Source organism: Haemorhous mexicanus, chromosome 3 (genome assembly GCF_027477595.1).
Source record: "Haemorhous mexicanus isolate bHaeMex1 chromosome 3, bHaeMex1.pri, whole genome shotgun sequence".
Taxonomy (NCBI): Eukaryota; Metazoa; Chordata; class Aves; order Passeriformes; family Fringillidae; genus Haemorhous; species Haemorhous mexicanus.
Genome location: NC_082343.1, coordinates 48,397,897 through 48,424,827, shown reverse-complemented (window position 1 = coordinate 48,424,827; position 26,931 = coordinate 48,397,897). Strand labels below are relative to the sequence as shown.

The window sequence follows — 26,931 nt, the reverse complement described above, 5'->3', positions numbered from 1 at the left end:
GACAAGTACAGAACATCCAGACCTGATTTGCTTTTAAGTGTCTAAATCATGAGAATTCAAAAGCTCTAGTGTTTTTATGTTAAGATAGTCTTCTCTGCTTTCTTTATTCCAAAGGAGATTAAAGTGTGGTTAGTTTTTCTGGGAAAATATAACATGAATTCATAAGAAAAATTCATGTTTTTAAAAGAGTAAAATTAAATAAGAAAAAGGCATATAGTAATTTAAAATTTCCTTTATTCCCTCAGTCCAAGTCCAGTGGAGTGCTAGGGCTGATGCAATTGCTGCATACAACTGAAAGGAAGTATCATAAAATATCCTGCTTTTCCTAATTATGCTGCAACCAGTCAAAATATAAATTGGGAAATGCCAATTGGAATGGGATCCTATTTCAAAAAGCATTGGAACACACACAGTGTGTCACCCACTGTCTTTTGATATGTCAGTTCACTGGTTTTTAATAAGTTTTTAATAAGTTCACCTTTTTTAATAAGGTGTTTAGTTGCTTCCGTTTTCTTAGAAAATTTCAGCCTTAATGTTTATGAACGATTTAAGTGCTTTGAAAATAAGTCTTTTCTGAGACTGCTCAGAAATCATTGCATGGCAGAGGATCCTTGTGAAAATAGAGCAACCTAGAGTGGGATTGAGAGCAAACTGTGTCTTTTTTCAGTGGTGGAGAAAGAAATCAGGTAAATTTAATTATAAGCGATGAAGCCAAGAGGTCTTGGCTCGCGAGTTTGTAAGGTGACTGTGTACAATGGAAACAGGTGTGGACTGGCATTACTGCTCTTTAGCAGTGACTTCTTTCAAGAAAAATCCTGTGAAAGCTTACTTTGATCAAAGAGTATGGCTAACTTAGCTTTCATTTAATATAAGGAAATTTAAAATAAGGAATTTTCATTTCTCTTTTGCCTATTCGTTGTGTAGAATCAAAAACCCATAGGCAAATTCTTATTCTCTTCTTCCAAATAATTCCTAAAGGAAACAATGGGGTACTTTCTGTTGATCAAGTTATTTTTCTATGACTTCAATAATTTTTAGAAGAATTTCAGGATTTTGTGAGTGCTATAGAAATGTTTCCTCTGTTTTAGGAAAATAAGATTTTAAATTTGTCTTAGAGTCTGGCTGATACAGTTAGAATCCTATACAGGAATAACTCTGGAGATGCTGAGAAATTATAAATAAAATAGTGGCAGTTTTGGAATTTTTTGCAAAATGTCATTCCCTATTTAAATTACATTTTATAATTTTATTCCATAGCAAATACTCACATTTTGTTTGGGTGTTTTTCCACAATCAAATTAAAATACATTTTAAAACTGTAAAAACCAATTCAGAAAACCCTGTTTGTTGCCACATAAATTCACCCCAATGTTTTTGTTTTAAAATTTATTCAGAACATATTTTTTATTACTCCTTTCTGAATAAGAAGACCTATGACCTATTTTTCTTAAATTCTAATGTGCTGATGGATGAAAAGCTTGACTAATTAATGTAGTCAATAGGAGATGAAAAAATTTGCTTGACATGTAGAAATTCATGATTTTTGTCACTGAAAGGCAGGCTAATATTTGTATGCATTGCTTGTCTTAGATAAGCCTATAGTTTGCACTACAGCTCCTGAATTGCTAGTAGCAAGAGCTACATAAAATAATTTTGCTTTTTAGCATGAAAATTAGTACTAGAGTGTGTGTGATCTTCTCAAGAGGAATAAAAAGATGATCAGGCCTGGAGCTTCTGCTGGCTTGAAGGGGAGATGATGATAAGACTTTTAATAAGGAGGGAAAAGGTACTGGTGTTATTGGAATGCTGGTAGCTATATTTGTATGGAAAAAAGGTGTAAATGTTCTGGTTAATTTATTTCAGTACTCGTCATGATTAAAAAAAATAATTGCATAGGGAATGATTGAATTTTCTGTGAACTTTATCCATTATTATCTGTATTGGTTATTTGGCAAATCAATAGTTCAGTATTTCATTTGTTTTCATTTCTTTTACATTATTCTTTAAGTGAAAATGGGTGAATTCAACATGCTTTAAAACTGACATAGCCAGAACATGCGCAACTGTCTATCTATTCAGATTAGGTAAGAATAAAATATTTATTTTCAAGTAAGTTGTGTAACAGAGGGTGAACAGACTACTGTGAAACCAGTCCATCTGTCATATAATGCTACATTACTGTATTACATCAGTAGCCCATTTTTTAAAATGCCAAATAAAATTGATACTGAAAGCTTTCCAGTAATACAATTAAGAACGCCTTTTTTTACAAGAACATGATTTAATAGTCACTTGTAAAAATATATTGTGATGGTACCAGTTTTACTTCTGTATTTAATGGAGTTTAATGACTCAGAGCAATTTCAAGGACCAAGAGACTAGAAATGAAGTTTTTGTGCAATATTTCTGTTCTCTAGGTGCTGAAATATTAACAGATCAGCTGGCCTTCTTCAGTCTTCCCCCACCACAGAGCAGAGAGCAATGCAGAAATCAACAAAACATTTATAATTTACCCTAAAATGTTATTTCTGTCAATGTAATTTGAAACATTTCTTGTAATTAATTTTTTGCTTGTTAGTATTGGAACGATAATGATATTGTACTTTTTAAGAAAGGTTTCGTCTTTGGTCAACAGTAGCTCCTTCTAAAATGATATTCTGCTGTGATGTGGCTTTGTAATGTTTGGGATCATCTGACAAGTGAGGAAAAGAGATTCCAACAAGACAAATTTAGATTTAAAACCATTAGTAACAGATGACATAAGAAAGATGTACCAATTTAGAAAAAAAACAAATCTGTTTTTCAGACTTCAGAATTAAATGAGAATATTTTGAAGTAAATGTAAGTATTATCCAGAGGAACATCACTTTTTTTTCTTAAGTGGATGAATATATCATAAGTCTGTCATAGCTAATATTTTTGTGACTGTTTTTTGTGAAGTCAAAATGTGCTATTGTCTACAATTCGCTTTTTTATCTGAGTTACCTATGTATAAGCTAACTTATTTCATTATTTTCCATCTCCTACAAAAATGTCTGCATCTGTTTTCTTCTTTTAAATCCCAGCCTGTCCAGAATCTGTGCTTTGATTTTTTTTTTTTTTTCTGCTGAACTTTGAAATTTTACTTTTCTTCTTTTTTGGAAAAATAATTGAACATTTTGATCACTTCCGTAATATTGTGTTTGAAGGTCCATTTGGGATCTCAGAGATCAGTTTTCCATTGAATTTCTCTGTTTCTGAAATGTATAGGGGACTTCACTTTTAGTGTCAGGACCATCAAATTACAAATGATCAGTACAACCCGGGAAACAGCTTGGCTTTGAAAGACTGTATTTTTAAAAATTTGTATTTTGCCTAAGAGATGCTATTTTTTTCTCTGGTAGCACAGTCTAGAAGCTCAGATCTTGGCCTGACAGATTAATAAAAATTATTTTTAGGTTTAGCTGCTTTAAAAATATATATTTTATTCTGAATGAAATATTTTTGCAGACATCTCTCCATTAATAAAAGCAGTCCTTCACAAAGGCTTTCTTCATCAAACTGTTTTCTTATGAAGTGTCCATAGTGATGTTTCTTTTTCCTCTGTCATTCCAACCAAAATTTCATACATGTGATGAAAAAAATTATTTTACTGAAAGCAGAAACGCAATTTCCAAAATTATCATTGACTTAGGTGGTTTTGAAATTTCACCATCTGGATGTGTTTTTTAACTCCTTTGGATAAGGTATCTCTGGTTTTGTTGTGCAACAATAGCATTGAAGGTTTGAGAAATGTGGCTTTTTAATTAATTCTCATTAATAATTACTAAGTTCAAAAAAAAACAGGTAAATGAAATGCTTTTCTTTATCTATCTGGAATTTAAACATGAGAACCATTTAGTTAAAGCAGTAGTTTTTCCATCAGTTCATAGCTTTTATATTTTCTGTATCTGATTCTGACAATCGCTAAATATAGAAAATGCTTCTTGTCTAGGAAAGGCCAGAGTAAAAATAGATTATGAATTATTAGTACTATGAAAAAATTTAAAATCATATCTGAATTATTTTGCAAGTGGTTAATTTAAAAAATAGCCTTTTTTCTTACCGAAGAGATTTTTTTGTTGTTTGAAATCGCATTTTCATGAGGGCTAGGGAGCTGGAATTGCCAGCTGCCTGCATTTTCATAAACTTAGTATAGCATTTTCTATAACCTTTTCTTGATTTCAAAGCTGAATCAGTGTGATATATTCCTCCAAAGTTATATGATCTTTCTGTAATGCTGGTTGAGTTGTTTTTATCAGCTACTCCAGTCTGCTCTTCACAGTCCAGCTATATAGCATTGATATCCATTCAGTAAACTGGGTGTATGTCTTATATACCCAGATGTAGGATTCTTAGGTGAGATGAAAATTTAATTGAAAAGAATGAGAGTAATATAGCCCTTGCAGTGTTATAGGTTTGTTGGCAGTGTTCCAACAGGCTGAGTTCTCAAAAAAATTACAGTGATACAAGCAAACTCACACTATTTTTCTGGGTTAGAATGAAGATTTTTTTTTAATTTTTTTTTTTTTTTTTTTTTTTTTTTTTTTTTTTTTTTTTTTTTTTGTGAGAGTGGAATGTAGTATTAAGTGTTTTCAGATCAACTTATCCAAAGAAATAACAGTGAGAAATAACTGTTATTTAGTAGAATGATGGAGGAAAAAGGTTACTGGGAGATCTTCATTTACCCAGTGTATGAAGCTGAGAAAGAGTGGTGCATCAAACCATGAGCTCAAGACTAGCAGTCCTTAGGAGAAAAGATAGTTACTTACTGGCATAAATTACTACCTACAGAATGTCCTGTATGGTATTGTCAAGATTTTCCATTCAGCCTTGTATGGTTTCTTGTGACAGGGATTACCCTTTATTCAATCTTTACCTAGGGATCACTGACAGCTTTAGCTTCCAAACACGCCGCAGGATTACAGGTTAATGACAGGAGCTCAAAGTATGCTTTCAACTTGTCCTTCTTTCAAAAAGTATTATAATAGGTATTTGAAAAGCCCAAGAATTCCTGGTATGGTTTGTATTAAGCTACAAGAACCTTTTAAATGAAATGCTGGTTTTGATGAGTCAGCACTTTAGTTACATGAATTAAACGAGATTATGCTTAAAATTATCACTCAAACCCACAGTTTTAAATCAGTGAAGTGTGCAGAGCCTATCTTATTGATGCAAGTTCAGTGATGAACATACAGGGTTGATAGTAAGGAGAAGCCCAGTGGGACTGTTCATTTAATTAGGCCTCAAAAATAATTGCACAGAACTGGCATCAATTTTCAAATACATTCAAAATAGCTGTAATTATTCTTAATAAGTGACAAAGGTTTGCCCTGCGCTCATTTAATGTAAGCACAGGCTCGTGTATGTAGTACCACTCTTGTTTTACAACCAGTCTGAAACATTACCTGTATGTTGAATCTGAAACAGTATGGATAATTAGGGAAAATACATTTGAATCCTAATTAGAAATTCACATTGACAACTACAAATGAAGCCCTAAGCATGATGGCAGATAATGATACAACACAGATCTTTGTGCTACTTGTGAAGCCAGAACATCTTCTGCTCTCCACAGGTATTCTGCTTAGGGACAGAGTATGAACTATTTGCTCACACCAGTGTCTTCATATACAGAAGGAAAGGAACATGAGGCAGAAGTGCCAGCATCATAGGTACATGTTAAAAAATTAGGCTCTTCAAACTATCTCCAATGCATCTATTTAATATGATTGGAAACTTTTTTGTTTTGTCGCTTGATTTTATGATGTCAAATAATTATTTCAGCAAATAGAGGCTCTGAAGAAAATGAGACCAGTCATTCTTGCATTCTTTTAATTAAGTTATTCTATAATTTAATGTTCATCAGAGAGTACCTAGGGCTGTTTCCTGTGTTGGTAGACCAGAGATGCAACATTGCTGTCTTAGAAAACTCATGACTGACTGCTTTTATATCAGCAAGTCCAGAGAGTTCGTGCATGACTGTCATTAGCAGTTTGGTGAGTGTTGCATGTTTCAAGACATCTTTCAGCACTGTATTTTAGTCAAAAATCTAAATGTACTTTTCTGAACTTCTGAATGTTTTAAGCTTGGTTTTCATACCAAGTTAGGAATAAAGAGTTGAAATAACCCATTTCTGCATTAAATGGAAAATGCTAAAGTCTTTGAAATGAAGATGCTAAAACATCTTGTTTCTACACATTTGATTTAGAAAAAGAGTTTTCAGCATTCTTAAACTGAGCTTGTTTATTTTACTTTGGTATTTTCCCTCATACACTGGGTAAACTGAGGGTGTCCTATTAACCTTCTATTTTCACCTCCAGGGTTGTTTCTTACTGATTTGATCTGGCAATCAGTTTGCCTGTACCTGTGCTTGTCAGTGAGGCAGTCAGAAGAAAAGTGGCCTTTGCTTTGTAATCTGTCTCCTACCCTGCAAGTTTTGTTCAGCCCATGTTGCTTGGGGTACATCTCTGCACAGGGGACAGGCTGAGGAAAATTTCCTGCAACCTTCTGGCCAACTGCTCTAGTGACCTTGGACTCTGTGGAGTGTTAAAGTAGGGGAGAAAATGTCTAAGGAAACATGTTGCATACTGTAAGAAATATACTGTGACTCTTTGTACTTGTTAACAAGTTTAGATCAGGTTTGTAGCTAGTTCCACTGGGCTATTCCACCCCTGCATTTGTGTAAAAGGAGAAAAAGATTTTAGCAAATTGAAGAAAGCTGTAGTGTGGGTGGACCCCAGTGCACTCAACGTGAGAGCAATCCCCGTTCCACTGTATGATAACTGAGTACAAAATTATGCTTATTTCATTTTGGTATTCCTGAGTATAGTCTTAATTCCCTAGCACAGAATTTATTTATTTTTAAGGGACAGAAATCAAATTAACACATTTGTGTATGTGTAAGTAGGTCAAGGCTTCAAGTTTTTACCATGTATCTCTTGAACTAGTTTATTTCCAGTTGAATTACTTTTTCTAGTATTCTTGTGTCTAGTGATCATCTTTATTTGCAATACATTTATGCTCAATTTTAATGGAAGAAAAAAAAGCTCTTTTCCTGCACTAACAAGCATTTTGTTTTTGACTTTTGTTGTGTTTAAATTAATGAAAAAAAGAAAACCCAAGACAAAACCAGTTCTTAAGATGCAGCGATACTGAATTATGGTTTAAATTGATAATTTTTGCAAGATGTGCAGATGAGCAGCAATGAAGTTATTATTTAGATTTGGAAGTTTAACAATCAGGGTTTCCCCCCACAAACCACATGGCACAGTGGCACTGAGGAACCACAAAAATTCTGCTCTTAGGAGCTGTATTCCTTTCACCTAGCTGTAAGTAGCTAAAGGATACTGCCCCTGGTGTGTTATCAAGACCTGGTTCTGTTCCTGGGGTAAGTTGGGCATGCCTAGCTCCCAGTGTGCTCAGAGCAAACTCAGTTGTCATTGTTCAATAGCTCCTGTACCCTGTAGCCCTTCTATTACAGGATATTGTTATCTGCCTTCTTTTTCCTTTAGAGAAGATGCATTGTCACTGTTGTCATAGAGTCAGGCTTTGAAATAGATTTCACAGATTCTTAACGTGTCAAGATGAAGGCTGCAAATTATCTTCACAGGAGACAAGTGAAGTTTTAAATATTAATATTGTAAGTTTGCTCTGAGTTGTCTATGCATCAGAAGTTTAGTGAGTTTTTGTTAGGGTTGGAATTACCTCACTGGTAAAAATATGGCACATATTTTGAAGAAGACATTTATTTAGAAAGCTTTCTGTAGGATCTGTACTTCACTGAAATGTCTTTCTAGCTATATTTTCCCAGTTAATGATGTATAATGATGACTGAAAAACTAAAATATGTGCTTGTACAGCTTCCTCTTCTCAAACATATTGACCTTCGTTTACAGAATGATCGAGGCAAATTATTTGTGGGTTTGTTTGAGTTACTTGAGAGTGTTTAGAATTAAAAAGGATCCCACTGCAAGATGAGGGCCAGACAGATTTAGCCAGGTAGAAGAGAAAAAAGTCTGATTCTGAGGTGAAATGAAGAAGCTTCTATTTCATTTTTGAGCATTGGGTCAGGTGACTCAGAAACAAACAATGATACATCAGGAAGGAAACTTATTATATCGGGCAGCAGCATGTGTTTCCCAGATTAGGCTTCTTCAGCAAAATTAGATTAAGATTTTCTTTCATCATTCTAATTAAAATATTCTGCCCTTTTCATTGTCTTAGGTCATTGTTGATGAATGACAGGAGTGCCTTGACTGCTGCTTCCCAAATATAATTAAGTTTGATGGTTTTCAGTGGAAGAGGTTATATATTTCCTGAATTTAAAGCAGCTGTAACAGAAACAGCAACTGCATATTTTAAAAGTTAAACTGTGCTCCTGCATATATTAGATTGGATAGGTTTGAATCTTTAATTTAAACTTTTTTCTTTTAAATTTCCCTTCCTTTTCTAGAGTTCTTATATTTAAGATTTAAGATAACCGCAAACCACAAGTAACTTAGATTTCCATGCAAGAGGTCAACTGTATCTAATTAGAAGACTGCTGTTGTGTTGTGTGTTCAGAACATTCCTGCTCACTTAGGAGGTAATCTTTGCTCACTGAGTTATCCAGGCAGTTCCCAGTAATGCTGTCTGCAGGGTGAGCTGCCTTTTGCACAGACAGAATTCATGCCCGACGTGGAACATTATTATGAGCTTGATATAAAGGGGAAGGTGTAATTTTGCAGTGCAGCCACCCTGGAGTTCACTTGGCTAATCAAAACCAGAGGACTCTCCCAGAGCTTCAGTCTCTCTCAGAGTTAGATTTTATGCTGTTTAGATCCAATCCTGTCCATGAAGAAAGGTTAGGAAAGCATTTGTAAAAGTTAACAGTTTCTTCCATGTGCTCTCAGAAGACTGACTACTGACAGCACTGGGCATGTAACATTTGCACTCAAGTGTTCTTGAGCAAGCAGTGACTGCATCTCTCCACCTGTAATGCTGTGTTTGAGAAGTGTGGCCTGTGTTTGTAGCAATCCTTATTACATTGTAAATTTGCCTTTCTCATGTTGCCTTATGTACAAATTGTTTTCTGTACTTTGTCCAAGTGTAACCTACATTATTCACTCCATGGTTCTAGCAATGTTCTCACAAGCTTCCTCTGCATGTGTGGAATTTATCTCCAAATATGATCAGCAAAAATATTTACTTAAATGTGAGTGAATTCCTGTTTACTTAAGGGCAAAATAAGACAGTTTACCAACAGAATTTGGAAGGAGTTTATACAAGCCTTCAGTTACTTTGTGGATAAAAAATGCAGGGACAGATGCCATTTCATGGACAATGGCTGACAAGCATAGATATGCTTGACAATTTTCTATTAATTGCCTTTTCTATTTAAATAATTAAATTCCATGTCAGATTAATATTGGTTCTTTTCTTCTGCTACATTTTGCACATTGCTTAATTCTGAACAATAGACTCAGTTTTCACACCTTGCTTTTGTTTACTTTTTGGTTTGGACAATGGCACTGGATTTGTATCCCTTAGGTTGTTAATATGCCATCTATAAAACATAGAACATGGGAACCTCCAGACTCTCTATGTATAAATAGCTTTTCCATGAGCAGTCAAGTTACTAGATTTTGTTTTCTTTTTTTTTCTTTTGTTTTTTGGTGTGGTTATTTGTTTTTCCCAAGTATACTCCTGGTGACCCCAAATGCTGTTTGCTTTCCTGGCTCTATATAACTCCCTTTTTGGGCCAATAAAAGAAAAGTTGTGGCCAATGCTGGTTTGCTATTTGCTAATGTGGGACATCTGACTTCAGGGGAAAAAGGGGCATGACTGAATTTTGTCTGTTATTCTGTTTTCACAGTACAGCCAGGCCACAAATTTTAATGAAGACTTTGGGAATCTATTAGGGGTAAAGAAGTGACATATAAAAATTTCTTAAACTTTGAATAATAAAAGAGTATAAAAGACCCTGTCACACAGAGTTGTTTATATGCAGCAGTTTGGTTATTTAAGAAAAAAGAAAGAATAGTTGTAATTAATGTCATCATCATTTCATTGAACATTTTGAGAAGTTAGATGTTCAAAGAAAGAAAGAAAGGTGGAAATTATCAAATCTGTAAACTTCAATTATGAAATGGGAAAAAGAAAACTGGCCTTGTAAGCCAGTAACTCTACTTAAATATTCTTTGTTTTCCAGTGAAAGAGTTTTCTGGTTATAGTTTATAGGAAAGTAAACCTTTGAGTAGGGCACAATTTATAAAATGTTTGGTCCAAATTAGCCTAAAAATTGACCTGGAAAACTGAGCCAATGTAAAAATATATATGTAAGAAAATAAAAAAATTGATTTAAAATATTTTTTACCTACTCCAATATTACCTACAAAGAAATCTTAGTATTTTGGCTCTGCTGTCTCCAGGAATTACAACATGTTATATTTTTTCCCCCTTCTCACAACAAAAGAAGGAATTTTAGCTTTCAAATTAAAAGCTCTACCTACTTTTTGAAAATTGTATTTGAGAACCCTATCAGTCCCCTGTATGTGTCTATGTTGCTTTTATATGTGGTACAATACCATTAAAACAATCAAAACTTGAAGTTTAATATCCAACAATGGTTTTTGACAAGGCTTTTTAAGTACTTTACTAAATCTAACTTTAACTAAGTTGTTCTGCATTGCTGCTTCTTTCTCAAGAGTCCTTGAATACACATATTTTCTACTGTTTGTCATGAATAAATTACTTGCAGTTTTAGCCTGTTCAATAAAATTATAGAATATAAATTAAAGAAAGAAATAGAGAAAGGGGACCTGTCATTCTGAGGGATTAATCTAGGATTTCTTGGAGATTTACTTTAGGAAATAATTATGGATTTATATATTCTTTCTATTTTTAAATTTGTTTTTTATTTCTCTTTTCAGATGGAAGATGTCATAGCCCGCATGCAAGATGAGAAAAATGGGATTCCTATTCGGACAGTGAAAAGTTTTCTTTCCAAGATTCCCAGTGTCTTTTCTGGTAAGAGTCAAAGTGAATTTTATACTATTTCAAAGTTTTATGTAAGGGGATGCTCTAGTGGAAAACACTTTTAAATAAGTACTGTCAAGAATTCACAGTCATCTGGTCTGGAGGAGATATTATTTATCCTTTGCATAGTTTAATTATAGAAGTCTTTGAAGTTTCTCTCAGATTGGAGTGGGTTTGCACAGAGATGTTTTTGTCCTGAGAATTAGGGGAAGGGAATACTTAATTTACTACAAAAAGTTAATTATCTCAAACTAGCAGTATTTTTATGGCAGGTCAGGTCTGGTTTTAGCCAGCTTCCATAGCAAGTATGAATTTAGTGTATTGGCCAGTACATGAAGATAAGAAATTTCATGGCAGCAGAACAAAAGAAAAATCATCACAACACTCTGCAACTGGTGCTGATCAGGAGCTGTGACATTTATTTCAGCTTCTGTAGCTCAGTGCCTTGTCTTGTGAAACTAACTGCTGAGATCTTTGGGGTGATTTGCACAACAGCCGTAAATTTTATCGCTGGTTCAGGTCAGTACAGTCATAGGCACAAAATCTGTCTATTTATTAATTAATTAGCATATGATTACTCTGCCATTTACATGATTTTATGACAATTTATGCATTCATGTATGTGGGTACATCCTCCAGTGAGTATTGAGTTCCTTTGAAATAGATGCTATTGTTTAATCTAATTTTTCCATAATCTGTAAGAGTGTATCCTTTTTCAGAAAGGATTATACAAGTTTCTACAGTCCAGCACACCAAGAAGAATTCTATATTTTAATTTTCAGCCTGTGGAATTTTTTTCCTAGTGAATAATCCTGTCATAAAGAAGGATAGAGTCTTAAGAGTGAACAAAATTCCTTCCTGATTTTAGAAAATAAATTTTAGATTTCAGAAACTTGCAGGAAAAATAGCCTCTGGAGAATGGACCTTTATTTGCCATGAGTTAGTGCAGCATGGCATTTTATTGAAGAATTCATATTAATTGTTAATCTCAGCCTTAACTTGTGTATAATAGATTTCAAAGTAGGCTGACCAAAATGTTTTTGGTTTTTTTTTGAACTGGAATAGGCATCATGCTTTTAAAGGTTGAGTTAGAATATATATACAGTTGTACATAGCAGTTACTGATGTACCAACTTCTCTACTGATGTATGAACTTTATTAGCTTCAGAGGGAAATAAAAATTATAGGACAGTTCATTTTTTTTCTCTTTTCTGATTTTCTCTCTCAAATACCAGGGACTGCCAGTAATTTTTGCTACACATGACTGAAACTCCCACCAGAACAGCATAACTGTCATTTCAGTTCAACTAATCTACTTTCCTGTCAGTTCTCTATCCTGAATGGAATCTGAAAACTTCAACTCTATGTCCTACGTCATTAATTCCATTTAATGTGCTAGGAGTTTGTATATGTAGCAAACAAATATCAGCTTAACTCAAAGCTGTTGATTGCTAGGAAACATGGGAATATTGTCTAAGGGTCATGACGACAATGATGCAAATACATTTAAACAAAAACTTATAGGACTGTTAATACCCTCAAAGACATCAAAGTAAAAGCCCTTCAGTTAAAATATACATACTTATATGCTCATATATTTTATATATATGTGTGTGTGTGTTGTGTGTGCATGTGTGTCTGTGTGTCTGTGCATAAAGGATGTCTTGTACTCACCATCTGTCCTGGATTATGTCCCATAAATACTGGAGCTTTGCAACTGTTCAGTATTTTTTTTAATGGGGAGAAGCAAAACAGATAACTCTACCACAGTGAAATCAGGTTCCTTCAAGCACTTAGGAAAGACTCTACAAGTCCTTTAAACAACATGTAAAAGCTAAGGATGTCCATAAATTGTCATAGGAATAGAGTCTTATGTGATATAGTTGGCATTGTTTTGTTATATGTATATTTTTAATGTACTTCTTTTAAACAGTATTTCTTCTAAAAACAGCAAGTGACAAACTAGTTGAAAGAGCAGTCATTTTTTATTGCTGAATTACTGACCATCTCTAAAGATAACTGCATTAGCAAAATCAGCCTGAGGAGTGGTATTTGAATTTCATGGAATGTTGTGATTGTAATAAATAGGATGATGTAACCATACTATCTCATTTACTGAGTGGTTCCTGAAATATTTTCACAAGTAAAATATCAACAGAGATACACATTTGAAATACAGATATTTCCCTATACACTATACAGATTTTTGTTCTTCAGAAAAATATAATCCTAAATTAAAGATTATTCCCTTTTGTGAAATTTTGAAAAGATGAGGAATCCTTTTGCTTTATGTTTCATATATTCTACACATTCATAGAGAGCAAAAAAAATTTGAAACTTTCAAGGCTAAAAGGGAAAAAGTAGGCAAGAGATTTTGCCCTTCTATGTGATTATGCATTTTGATGAAAAAAGGAAAGACAAACTGTTTTTGTCTTCTTGCTTTGGAAATGTTTTGGAGGAGTGAATAAGATAATGTATATAGACATCTTACTGGTCAGCAATAATGATTGCATGAAGGTTGTCATGTGCATTCTTTATTAACATGGATTAGAGTATTAAGAATAAAGAGGAGGTGATTTTCCTGCTCCATGGTTCACCTTTAGGCCTGGAAATGGATAAAAAAACTTGCTTGAAATGATGAATTTAGGGAGTCTGACATATGAGTCATAGAGATTAGGAGCTCTAAAATATAATTTTTATTTTTGCTAAGGAGGGATACAAGAAAATGCCAAAGATTTGCTGTTCACTTTGAAGCAGAAGGAATCATTCAGAGTTTACTGACAAAGCAATTATTGAGTGTTTGTTTTGGAAGTCTTTGTGAGGTGGTGTGGGTGTCCTTGTGCTGAAAGCTGCATAAGCTAATCAGAACATGAGTATTTCATTAAGATGTAGTGATGTCTTGTGGTCATTGAGGAATATCAGTGGGATTCTTCATAGGACTTTAAAGTGTGCAATACTTGGGTAAACTGATAAAAACTGTGGAGAATGTGCCAGTTGAGTGGTGTGTAAGCTTGAGTGGGGAACATGAGAATTTTTAGTAAGGAGCAGGAAGAATTATTGAGAAATGAAGGTTCAGTTGAAGAATACACACAGAGGGAGAATAAAAACTTTTCAAGAAAAACGTGCTCATACTTGTTATTACTGCGGGTTTCTGATGCAGGGCTCATTGATCTTGGAATGTAGTTGCAGCTTGAACCAACAAAAATAGGAGAAGGAGATCAGTAGAAAGGCGTGTTTTTAGCATCTCCTGTGTTAAAGAAAAAAATGAAAACATTAATTTACCTTTCACTGGAAAATATGATCCATGTGAAGTCTTAAGTTTTTTTCTCATTCCTGTAGGTGAAGCTGATATAGTATCTTTTCCATATAAATATTGTGTTTTACCATTTTTTAGAAAGATTATTGCAGTTATTACATCCATTTTTTGTTAAATGTTTTTCTTGATCTCAGAAAATGCTTATTTCCCTTTTACATGGGAAATCATGAAAATAATGAGCTATTGCATTTTGATTAGCAAATGTATTAAAATAATGATTAATTACCAGTAGCAGCATGCTTGGTAAAAAATTAAAGAATTTATATTTCTGAACATGAAAAAAATCCAACTTAAAACAGGATGGCAGTCTCAGTAGCCTGGACAGATGTAGTGAGAGACTCCAGAGGAAAGCAGTGTTATAATGGCTCATCATTCTTGCAAGTCACAGGTGGGTGAGCTCAAGGAATGAGTCACAGGGGCTACCTGCAACAGGATTGCTTGTGATACAGAGGCAGGCAGCAAAAAATGACGAGCAGTACACTGAGAATTGGATGACTCAGGGGACTAATAACAGGAGAGTTTCATCTGTCATTAGTTTTGATCTTTTCCAGTTGAGTAATGAGTTTTTAACACCTGATGACTTCTCAGTGCTGCATGTGAAATTACTTGATTGGTTTATCCGCTTCAGTACTGGAGATTACCATCCTAAAGCACAAAATGAAATGGAAAGCTCTACTTGGTTTGACAAGAAGCAAAAGTCACAAGGCATAGCATTTCGATCATCTGGTGCCTTTGGAGCAAAGTAATATTGCATTATAGGTAAATAAAATAATTTTGGAATTTCTGGTTTTGAGAGATTTTTGAGAGTAAATGAACCATTTTGGAAAATCTAGGATTCTCAGATCCCAAGTCTTGAATTTTATAGACCTTGTTTTTAACTTCAGTGTGTCCCATGCTGGGTTGATGACAGGTTCATACTTTGTTGTTCTATCCATTTCTTCATCTCTCTTTCCTTGAATAGTCCTAAAGTGTATTTAGTGGCAGAATCATTGCTGATTTCTTTGTTCCAAATGAGGCTCTTGTTACTTGCAAACCAAGCCTTCACTGTTAAAACTGCAAGCTCACTGCCTTGATGAGGTTCCACTCTTAGTGAAATGCTTTGGTGAAAAGCTTGCTGTCACTTCATCGAGGACAAAAGCTGGATTATTTCCTCTCCTGTGCCTTCTCAGATGGGCAGATTGGAGCAGGGACTTGCCATGTTTACAGTTTCACTTTTCAAAGCAGAATTTTGAGAACAAAAAGTTAATAAGCCTCTATTCCCAAATGAATAGTTTGTTTGAAGTTAACCCACCAGTCTCTTGCATTTGTAATTTTTTCAGAGTGACTCATTTGCATTCAAATGTTCATAATCTTTTGGGAGTGGATATTTTTTGTCCATGATTTTTAGTCATGAGTGGAAGAGATTGACTAAGTGGCACCATAAGATTGGACCCACAGTAATTTCCAAGTATTGATATAATTAAGTGAATAATGAATGATGGTTTGTATGCTTTACAGAAAACCAAAGTGGATATTTGAGTGCTGCCTGCATCCCTTCACTTTCTGTTTATTTGCCTGGTTACTGAGGGTGATCTTAAGCTGCTTAAAACTTGACAGAACTTTTGTATCTTATGGAAAATCAGAATTGTGACAGCTTCGCCATTGGGAAGTGCAGAATGAACAAGCTGTGGTGGGTTGGGGTCAAATAAGATGAATGCTCCTCAGAAAGAAATTAAAACTCTTTCCACTGTCTTTAATAATAGAATTAAATAAGAATAATTCTATAAGAGTAATAGAATTGTTTGGGTTGGGAGGGACCTTAAAGATTATCTAGTTCCAGCCTCCCTGCTATGGGCAGGGATACAACCCACTAGATGCTGTTGCCTAGGGCCCCATCAAGCCTGACCTTAAACACTTCCAGGGGTCTGGCAGCCACGACTCATCTGGGCAGCCTGTTCCAAGATGATTGTGCTCTCCATTTTCATTTTAAGGAATGTGTTAATATCAGACCTTTATTAAATTACTATTGGAATGCAAAGCTTTTCAAAATGTGTACTTATTTTAAACAGAACAACAAATACTAATTTAAAGTTATTGCTTCTTCCTAACCAAACAACATAACAAAAAATTTTATTCATACGCTTACTTTTTGATTCAGTGGCAATTGCCATTGGGAGCTTTATTAAAAAGAAGGAAATAAAGTAAAAAAAAGTCTGAGGCAATTTTGCAAAATTGTCCTAGGAAGCTGAAATATGCTGAAAACCCATTTAAAATGTTTTTTGAACTAATCTATGTGCAAAACAATCATCATAAATTTCTGTTCCCTTAAAATATGAAAAGATTATATTCATAGACATTTGCAAAAGAGATAGGTATAGAAGTCCTGCAATGATGGAAAAAAAACCACCTTAATAGCTGTTCAATTGTTGTGAGATGGAAAATTACTTGATGGAACATTCATCTTTGAGGTTTGTCCACACAAAACGCGCAGCTTGAATTAAATGGTCTTGTTTCCCAAATGCATGCTTCCTCCCAGACTCCTATTTCCAGAGAATTAGGTCTGGGCCTTGTTGATCAGCCATAGAAATTTTTTGCTTTTCCTACTATGCTGTTTCATAATGAAAATACTTCCCTGCCTTTGCTACATCTTCTTACTAATCTCCTTGTGTGTAAGATTTTGCCACTGTTTCAAGTGGAACAGGATTGCAGCTTTGAAGTGTGAGAACGTTGGAGGAGCAGGGGAAAACCTACTGCATTCAGCAAAGCCAAAAATGTACCTAGTTTGGCACCCTTGACACTCAGTCTCTGGACATGTGACATTCATGGAAAATATGGGGTGAAAAGAGAGCCCTAAATCAGCCTCATGTAAACCTGAAATTATCAGAAATTCCGCAATCTTTCACAGCTTCAATTTCAGTGGTGTGCCATTTTTTCTGTTGTTAACGCTGGTTAATAATTGTGTTTTGCTGGTTTTCCATTGGCAACACTGAATAGTACTTTGAGGAAGCAGAGAAAATTGCCCCATCCAAACATAAGTATAACACTTACTTATGCCATTTGTATTTGCCCATGGAGGCAGTGCATAATATATCAGCTTAACAGAAACCCTCTTAAGCTGATATAAGCTGCATCTGTGGTAGTGATAGCTTAGCTAAAATCTGTTATGTGCACAAAGCCCTGTAGGAAGAAAAGCCTTGATTATGTCTAATGACAAATGAATGTACAGAAATACATTCAGGAGTTCTGTGAAAAAGGTTTTCTTTCCTTGCTGTCTCTTGGAAATCTCTTAATGAATGTTACTGATGCTGGATAGCAATGATTAGAACAAGTGGAATAAGTATCAGTGAGAATTTGCTGGGGATATGTATTTTAAATAATTGTTTTATTTAGGAAGCAGAGCAAAGTAAACTATTTAACTCCACCAGTTTAAGAGGTACTTCTATGACTGCAAAGGTATTTAAATCACATTGGAATTCTTACACAGAGCAATTTGAATGAAGCAGAGGAGAAGTGCTTTCTCAGGAGAAAGAGTTGGTACTGTGTCTGCCATCACTAACTTCTGAGACAGGAGGGAAATTTGCAGCTCGCCTTAAGAATGGGGAGAGAAATCGTGTAGCTAAAGACAAATGAAGTCCCATCATGAATTCGTTTTTCAGTGTTAGTAATGTTGCCACAAAGTGAAATCTGTTTCATTGTACTCTTGTTAAGTAGTCTCTGGATACTATTTCCGAAATGAACATCCACTTGGACAAAAGGATGAGAAAACCAATCTTGTTCCTCTAAGATCAGAACCCTCGAGTCCCAAAAAGTATCCATAGACTTGCCGAAAATCAAAACTTTGCAATGGTACATGGGATTTGTAAATGTCAGTTTGTAGAGTGCATTGTAATTCTAAAGCTGGGAATATGGGTTAGCAGGTTTGGGTCCTGAATGTATTGTTAGTTAGAATGGAATAAAATAGTTACAGGGAATTTCTGCATGCAATGCTGTAGTTAAGCAGGTACTGTAATTGTTTTATAAACAGAGACAATAATTATTGATGCAATTATATTTTGGAGTACATGCTGAAAAATATCTAATGTTTAAATTTACATGGCATTGTACCCTAATGTCCGGTGGCATGTTTTTGGTTGCGTGATGACTATTAACTATAATTTAGCAAGCAATGTAGACATGGGATAAGTATTGCTGGTACAGGCACCAATAATGTATTGTTTACAGCCATCCTGCTAGGCATAATAGAGTCTAAGCAAATTTCCTTTTCTCTTTAGGATGATGCATATGTGTCTGGAATAGTAGTTCCCTTTTCCTCTTAAATGATGTCTAACATTGACTCCTTTTGTGACTTTTCAAGCATAATTTCTTTCTACTTCAGTTTTACTTTGTTAGTACATATTTTTCTGTCTTATTGTCTTTAAATCTATTCTTTCAAAGTAATTTGAAATATTTAACCAAACTTTATGCAAAAAGAAAGTGGTTCTGTATTTGCAGATTTCAATCTTCTATTTTTTACAGGCTCATGTGTATAGTTGGGCAGCAGTTAAAATAATCAAACTAAGTAAAATCATTCCCCAGAGAATATGCCCCTTAAGCAAGAAATCAAGTTAGCAGGGTTTACAAGATTACTTGTGATTTAGCTCCTAATTCTGTTGGTTCCAGCTATGAGGAAAAAGTCGTTGTCATTGCACTTGCATCAGAAGACTGTAGACTTGTCTTTGTGAAAGGAAGCAAGGAATAAGTTGTAGTAATTGTAATTGTTTATATTTCTGCTGTTGCTGAAGTTATCTATAGGCTGGTTTTGCAGGGTGCTAAAGCAGTTCTGCTGCTATTTTCTGTCAGCTGCATTCCTGAAAAAAGTAGCATGCATTAAATTAGAAAGTCACCCTCGTGGGAAGTAAAGGCAACTTCATGAAGCTCACATACTTTGACTGACAACCTATCACTATGCAAATAAAGAGTCCACTGATAATAATAAATTTTTTTACAAATTATCAAAATAATTTAAAATGGAGTTATGGTATCAAAAACAATTTGTTAACAGGAAATAAGGGTGCTCAAATATGCAATGAGTGTTGCTTGCAATGCTCCACACATTTGACAAAGCCTATTTTACTCCTGAGCTTCATAATAAAGGTCAATAATTGAGTTAATTGTTTAAAAACCTACTTTCTAGTCTATGCAGTTGGAGAGTAAGCCTTGATGTTACCAAACCAGCACGTAAGCTGGCTGTAGTTACTGTGTTTTCTCTGATCCCAGCCCCACAGTTTAAGCAGTTCCCGAGGCCAGAGGATGTTGGCAGCTTTGGAGGCACAAAGCCCAGGGTTCCTGCTGTGTGCCTTGCCACACAGCATCTGTGTCTTTTTGTCTTAAAGGATGGAAGACCTCAGTGGGGTGCTCTTGGTTTGCTTGCTCCCACTTCTGGGGAAGATCACTGGAGTAGGTGCTGCTTCCTGGCGCAGCTCTCCATAGCAAAGACCACAGTGGGAAACAGGCAGTGATTGTCAGGAAGTCAGAAGGAGCAGGCTGTTGAGTTTGGTGTCTGAGGAACAGAGCAGAAACCGAGGAATCTTCTGGAATCCAGGTAGATGGCACAAAAGAATGACTTGGTTGTGGGAAGGAGGACACAGTCATTGCTAAGATTTGGCTAATGAAGCCAAACTAATTAGAAAGCATTGAGAATATTAAAAAAAAAAAAAAAAAAGGCAGGGAAATTAGTATTAAACTCCCCTCCCCAAGCACACATTTTGTGAGACGATATTTTTTATTAAAAGGCCTGGTAGTGCTTTAGTGTACAAGCAGACACGTGGGACTTTTTTGCATTCTTTTTTCTTAAGAGGCAGTTACCATAATATGTTCATGCAAGGCTCTCATGGCTACCAGCACCCATGTGCGTGTCTGATACCAGAATTCTTGTCTTTTGAGATTTTATAGCAAAAAGTGTGACAGCCATAATGTGGAACTAGTTTAAAGACATATAGAACTCAAAGACATATAGCAAGCAAAGACATCCATCTCTCCAAAGCATCTGTATGTCAGATGCTTTGCCTTTTCATCAAGACCATCTTCTTGTAAGTTTTGGATTTACTTATTATGGAAAGAAGCTTGCAGATCTTAATAAGTATACAGTAAAATGCTCAGTTGTTTTCTGAGCTGTATCTCTAGACCAGCCAATATGTTGTGAATAGAGAAAAGGCATTGAGCCAAACCTGCCTGTTAATGGTTTGATCACATGAATTCCACCTTCTGCTTTTCTTCCCACATTTTTACCCTCTCCTCGTTTTTCTAGTTGCTTTCATCAGTAATCAAGTTGAATTCTCATTTCTTCCATAGTCTTTAGAGAAAAAATAGACTTCTTTGTTCTCTATTCACTTGTTTTCTGAGTAGTAGTATTTTTGTGTTCCTAGTACTTGTGTTCTAAAGTGGGTGTTTTTTAAAAAAAATTTTGTCAATTCCTTTCATGCTTACAAAAGCATCTGTTCAATAGAACAAATCAGAATCTGTCTTAATGAAAGGTGGAGGTGGAGTGACTCATCTCCTTGGCTTTTGTACCTGAGGTCAAATATAGTTTTACAGAAATATTTAGGCCTTGCCTGTTACTTACATCTTCTCAGACTGTTGATATATCATCTAAAAAATTTATCATTACTACTAAAATGACAAGCCAGAAAGACATGGTTACCATGATCAGCATTTGCAGAGGGACCCCTTATGTTCTGTGTGAGTGATGGGTTGGTTGCTCTGCACTGGAAGTAGGTAGAAAATGTGGTTGTGTTAAAGAACATCATGTTGCTCAAGCAGGATTTACGAGGCTAAGCTTAATTTTGTGTCATGTGTACAAGGAAGCTTCCAGCAGGCAAGATATCCCCAAACTCTAGACCATTTAAAAGCCAGTAATTGAGTCTATTTTCCAGAAAGTGGATGAAAAAGTGGTCATAGTAGCAATTTACTGTTCTAGGATAGTTGCTGCAAGTAAATAGAAGAGTACAGCTTGTGTCACTTTTTTTCCTCTGTCTTAAAAATGCATTTCTTAATGTTTGAGAATAAAAAACAAACAGTCACCCCCAACCAAGTGGACGTCCATCTCTCTCCATTTGTTGGTAATAGCTCCTTTGACCGCAATGCAAGGGACAGGGAACACAGCTCCAGTGTGCTGAGCAGGTGCAATTCAGCACTGGTTGTCCTGAGCTCTGTCACACCAGCAGAAAGGTAAAGTATGCATGAATTGGATTGTTTAATTTCATGTGATATGACTGAGATCCAGGACACTGCTTATAAATTACCTCTACAATGAGTTAAATGACCTCTGTAATTTAGTCACTCTTTGTAGAACTCTCCTCCTTTTATTCTAAGGGATGATATGCCATGTTTAATCCAAACAGTCCCCTAGTTAGTTTTGGATTTAGTCTGATATAATTGCACTTTTGAATATTCCTAAAACTTTTATTTCTAATCATTAATGATGGGATGCAAAATTTTAAAAAGTGTTTGAGCAAGTTTATATGGACACAGCTGTATTAAAATGGAATTGTGTATTAGGCAGAGGAAGACCTTATAGGGCAGTTAATAGGCTATGAAAGTTAGGCTATATTAGGAGGCTAGAGGGAAACCATTGTCAGTGAAAAGCTAAAACTGAGAATAAATTGAACATTAAATACTTTTTTGAAATGTATTTTAGTAGAACCAAATTATATGGTAGAGTAAGTAACATATTTAAACTAGTGTACTAATTGGAAAATCCCAACAGAAAAATGGAGGACTACCTGATTTTAGAAAGAGGAAAGGGACCTGTGAGCCCTCACTTGCAGGGACGAATTAAAACAGACTTCTGAACAGGAAGTGCATTGGGAAGAGGGAAGACACCATTAAATCTTTTTAACGAGGGAAGGAATGGCATTACCAGACACTACCAGATTAAAAGTTTCAAAGTGCTTCAAGATTTATACTTTTTGATCAAAAGCGTTACATTTTTTTGGAAACTGTATCTGTTTGGGTGATTTGGGAGCAGTGATTATTCATGTATGTGTCAGAAAATAAGAAAAGATTTCCTCAGTGTACATAAATTATTAAATGTGGGATGAGTCATTCCTTCTTGTGGAAGAAGCAGAATTTTATATGGATAGTGTGTCTTAACTTTTGAATGATTTGAGTTTTGAAGGACATTCATGTTCTATAAAAGGCTGTTTGAATTATGGTTATGCAGGACAAGATGTCTGTGTAGACATTGTCTTTATTCTCTGTGGTAATCTTACTTTTTTGTAAGAATTAAGTATCGCTATTATGCATGTACTGCTGTTTTAAAATGTAGTATTATAATTGGTTTCAATTGAAAAATCACTGATTGATAGCTGAAAATTTAAAAAAATAATTCCTTCCAATTTTATTTCTTTTAGAACAGTACAGAAAGCAAAATAAATATTGAGGTTAGGGAATGAAATGTCAATTTAGTTCTATATATTACATCTGTTTTAGATCAAGTCGTAATTGTTTGTCTGAGAAGAAGCTCCCAGTTTAAAGGGTTTGTGTAAAATAGTTTTGGATGCTTTGTTATAAAAAATGAGATAAAAATCTCTAATTCAATGTATTTGAAATACTCTTCTGGCACATCTCTACAGCTCAGCTATTCAGGCCAATCCATCAAACTTAGACATCAATATTTGCTGAATCTCTGTGCTTGGTTTGTTACTAGTCAAGCCAAAATAGAAACTATCTGTACCATCTCTACTCAAAAATGGAATCCTGATGTGCAGATAGATGTAGTGAGAGATCAAGAAGTCCAGAAATAAAAGAAAAAGATAAAATATAATTTCATGAATAATAATTTGTTACCTTCTGTCCAAGACTACTTTCAGATGCAGATAATTATTTGTTCTAAAAATTTACATGTCATTTGTGCTTTAGCAAGACAGTTATTAGTTTAAATGCTCTATAATTTTATAATGGGTTATCCAAACAGGAAATTTTATTTACAGAAAAATAGCAAACAGAAAGAAAAAGGGACACTACACAGATTAAAAGCAAGAGTTCCTAAGTTTTGCATTAGCTTCAGCAAGCATATAAACAGGCACAATACCAGGGAAAACGAAAAATGGAATATATTAGTTGTAGCATTTGCAGTAGGTATCCTCAGTCAGCTGAAACTCCTCTCAAATCAACAGATCTGTCAAATAAGAAGGAGATTATGGCCTTAGGTCTCATATCTAAAGAAGATTTGTATCACTATTGGAAATCTTTTGGAACTATCTTTTCTACCATTATTTTGGAAAGGAAAAAGTTCCTCTTGCTGTCCTCTTGCTGACATAACTAAAAAAATAAAATGTGTTTTTCATCTGTGATTAGTATTGACTTGGTAAGAAAGAAGAATAAAAGAAACAGAGTAAAAAGATCTGCCTCAAATCCAAAAAGCCTTTTTTTGCTGAGTATTACTACTTCCAACGTGAGATTTTTCTGTTGGTAAGTGAAGCCTGCAACTTTAGTGCTAATGAAGTAGATTCATTTGAAAGATCTGTATACACCAAAACAATACTTAAATATCTTTTACAGGAAGACAAATTTGAGTAAAATCCATGCACATTTGATTCGATCTTTCTTCACTCAGAATCTAACTAAATCACTGAGCTGAACATATACTATGGCACCAGTACATGATGTATGTGTCTAAGCAGCTATGGAACAGCAGCCTAATTTCTATGATTATGGGTGAGGATTCTGAAGCTATGAACAGGCTACAAATGAGGCAGCACCCAGCAAGGTCAGAGAAAAACAATTCTGTGCCTGCTCCTGCTGCCCCCGACTGAAGAGCGGGGCTTGGAATGCCCAAAGTGCCCTCAGCCAAAGTGCCCCCAGTCCCTCCAGGGCTGCACTAGAGGCCCAGTTAATTGTCTGAAATCTAAAAATGTGTGGAGTGAGATGTTGCCTTGGGTTTCCAAAGGTGTTTTCTCTTTATCTGGAAGGTTTTTTACAGTTTCCAGTCGAGGGTGTTTATTAACGGTATCAACCCTAGCACTGAATCACACAAATTGTCCTTTAATGACCATTTGTAACTGCAAAATAATCCTGTTTTCCCAAAGCAACTGCTGTATAATACAGCAGTCTGAGTGTAATTAGCATTTCAAAAATGTAAAGGACATGACAGGAATCGAAGTACTGGAAAAGAGTGATAGGTATTATATACGTGTTATATTTTTTCATGGCCTTTTTATCTGGCAGATACTCAGGGTAATATATGGTTATAGTGCAATGAAACCAGACAGAAAGCCTGAAGTTGAATGCTTTTTATTGCTCAAGTGTTCAGTTTATATTCCTTTTCACCTGCTTAAGTAACAACAAAAAAAGAAAAACCTGGCAAAATGAATGCTAACATTAATAAAGAAAGCACAAAACTCCATTTAACTTATGCCCAGCCATCACTGCAAATGATATGAAGAATTTTCATACGAAATAAAATCAAGAACAAGCCTGATATACTTTGAAATCCTGCCTGAATTCATCATGTTAAACACTGACCTTTATCTGTATGTTTTCTGTATCTTGCATGGCTTTTCTAAATAAATAGAGCAAGGGTCATTCATTTTTAAAGAAATATTGCAATAGTTCAGCAGGCTAGCAATCAATGTTATTAAGACTGAATCGTCCCATTTGAAGCAACATGAAAATTTGCCTATCATTCTTTTATTATGGTTTTTTTTAATATTTTGAGTATAATGAGTATAGCATTCCTCTTGTAAATGCAGCAGCCCCTGCACCATCCCACCCCCCCCCCCAAAAAAAAACCCAAAAATACAAACAAAAAAAAACCCTGGTGTTGCCAAAGGCATACTAGCCTAACCTATGGCTCATAAGTGGGGCTTAAAATAAAGGCACTTGGATTTTCAATATAGGCTTAATTATTCTCTTTTTGTGGCAGCAGTATTTTCATTTGGCCTCTCTGGCCATTACCACAGCTATAAAGTGAACTGTGTACTCACTTCATCATAGTACAACTAGGGGACTTAGTGTTGCTGGAGTTCTTCCATATACCATTGTACAAACTGTAAATCAATTAAATAATTTTTCTGTACTCGTTTGCAGGGCACTCTGTAAGTTTTACATCTTTAGAAAATAGCACTCCTTTTAGTAGTGCATCTTCTGGGACAAACAGAGCATTGGTGTGTCCCTTGCTGAAAAGCTTTTGTAAGCAGTGATCATTCTCTGTCAAATCCTTTCCCTTGTGCCAAATACAGGTAACCAGCTTTGGTGCAGGTGACCACATCAGTCAAACCCAAGACAACAGAAGGTCCTTCAAATAATATGTCCCTCAATAGCCTCGTCCCACTTGTTTGTACATACCCACTTGTCTTTCCTTCTGCTTTCTTTTCAGCATAGTTCCCTAACTGGCCTCTAAGACACTCCCTTTTCTGACACCCAAGGGACCTGTCCTCCCTCACTTTCCCTGCACACAGAGAGAGAGGAGGGAGCACAGCTTCTCCTGGTTTTTACATACGTGACTTTAATTGCCAGCATTCGTCTTGTGGAGGCATCAATCATACATCAAACAAAGTGTTTTTGGAGGAGGGAATATCATTACATTGCTAATGCCTCTGGTAAAACAAATGTGTTTTATGTCAAAATAGTCTGAATGTTTCTTCTTTATAGAGTGTGATCATGCCCAATTTAGAGCATGGTTGCTTTAGTTTGCATAGCCCTGGAAGGTGCTTGAGAGACGATCAAGACAGCTTCTTAAACAATATGAGGAGTTGGAGCCTTTTTTTGCACATCCCTTTCACCTGTCAGGTAACAAAAGTGCAGATGAGTTTAAATATGTACAGTGTTGTATAGAGAAGTTTTATGTTAGAAGTAAATAGCTCTAGATGGTTACAGCTTCACCACAATTTTGCGTGCATACTGGCTTTAGAAGGAGTAAAAAAATAGACTTAAAGTTTGTTAAGCAACTTTAAATAGCCGTTTGTTTTCTGTAAGTCTCAACATATGTCATAGCTGAGAAGAATTTGAGCCATATTTCAATATCTTTTTCAGTCACTTCTTGGAACTATGTTGATTTGAAACTATGTTGATTTGAAACTTTAAAAATTTTTTCAGTGACTCTAATGGAGTTACTTTGGATTTTCCCATTGGAACTAAGACAGAGAATGGTTTTATAATATTCCCTTTGATTTATCATTCAATAAAGAGAAATTACTTTTAAGCATAGCACCAGAATTAAAAATAGATTTGAAATTAAAGCTTAAGAGGACATGATTCAAAACTGCCAAAATAGTAAGTTTGCTCTTACTCTTATTTTTGAAGAAAACATCTTTTAGAAGTTAAATTCCAGATACTTCCCAAATGTTTTCATCCCCACTGTATATAACTCATTGTCTTGAAACTGGTATAGTAGTTACAGGAGCTGTGATTTTACAAATACACTTTCCAAATGGTATTTGCTATATAAAATTGCAACAAGTGTTGGCTTTTCAAGACTCATCTGTGTTTTTCTCTGCATGGTAAGAGGAGAGATGACTCATCAGGAAGAGAAAGGTATGGTATGAGATAAGAAGAGCTATCACTGCTATCATTATAGTGTTTATATTGCACAATAAGAATATCTTTGAATTTAGTTTAGG

General features: G+C 35.1%; 1 protein-coding gene across 9 annotated transcripts in view; it reads left to right on the top strand.

Annotated features, from left to right (window-relative positions):
• The window catches only part of RGS7 (regulator of G protein signaling 7), a 257,489-nt gene that overhangs the window by 115,802 nt on the left and 114,756 nt on the right, over positions 1–26,931 (top strand). For all 9 annotated transcript variants that reach the window (XM_059841690.1, XM_059841686.1, XM_059841685.1 and 6 more), the window contains one exon: positions 10,932–11,028. In XM_059841690.1, coding sequence (XP_059697673.1) covers positions 10,932–11,028 — 97 coding nt within the window. The remainder of the gene's footprint in view (positions 1–10,931; positions 11,029–26,931) is intronic.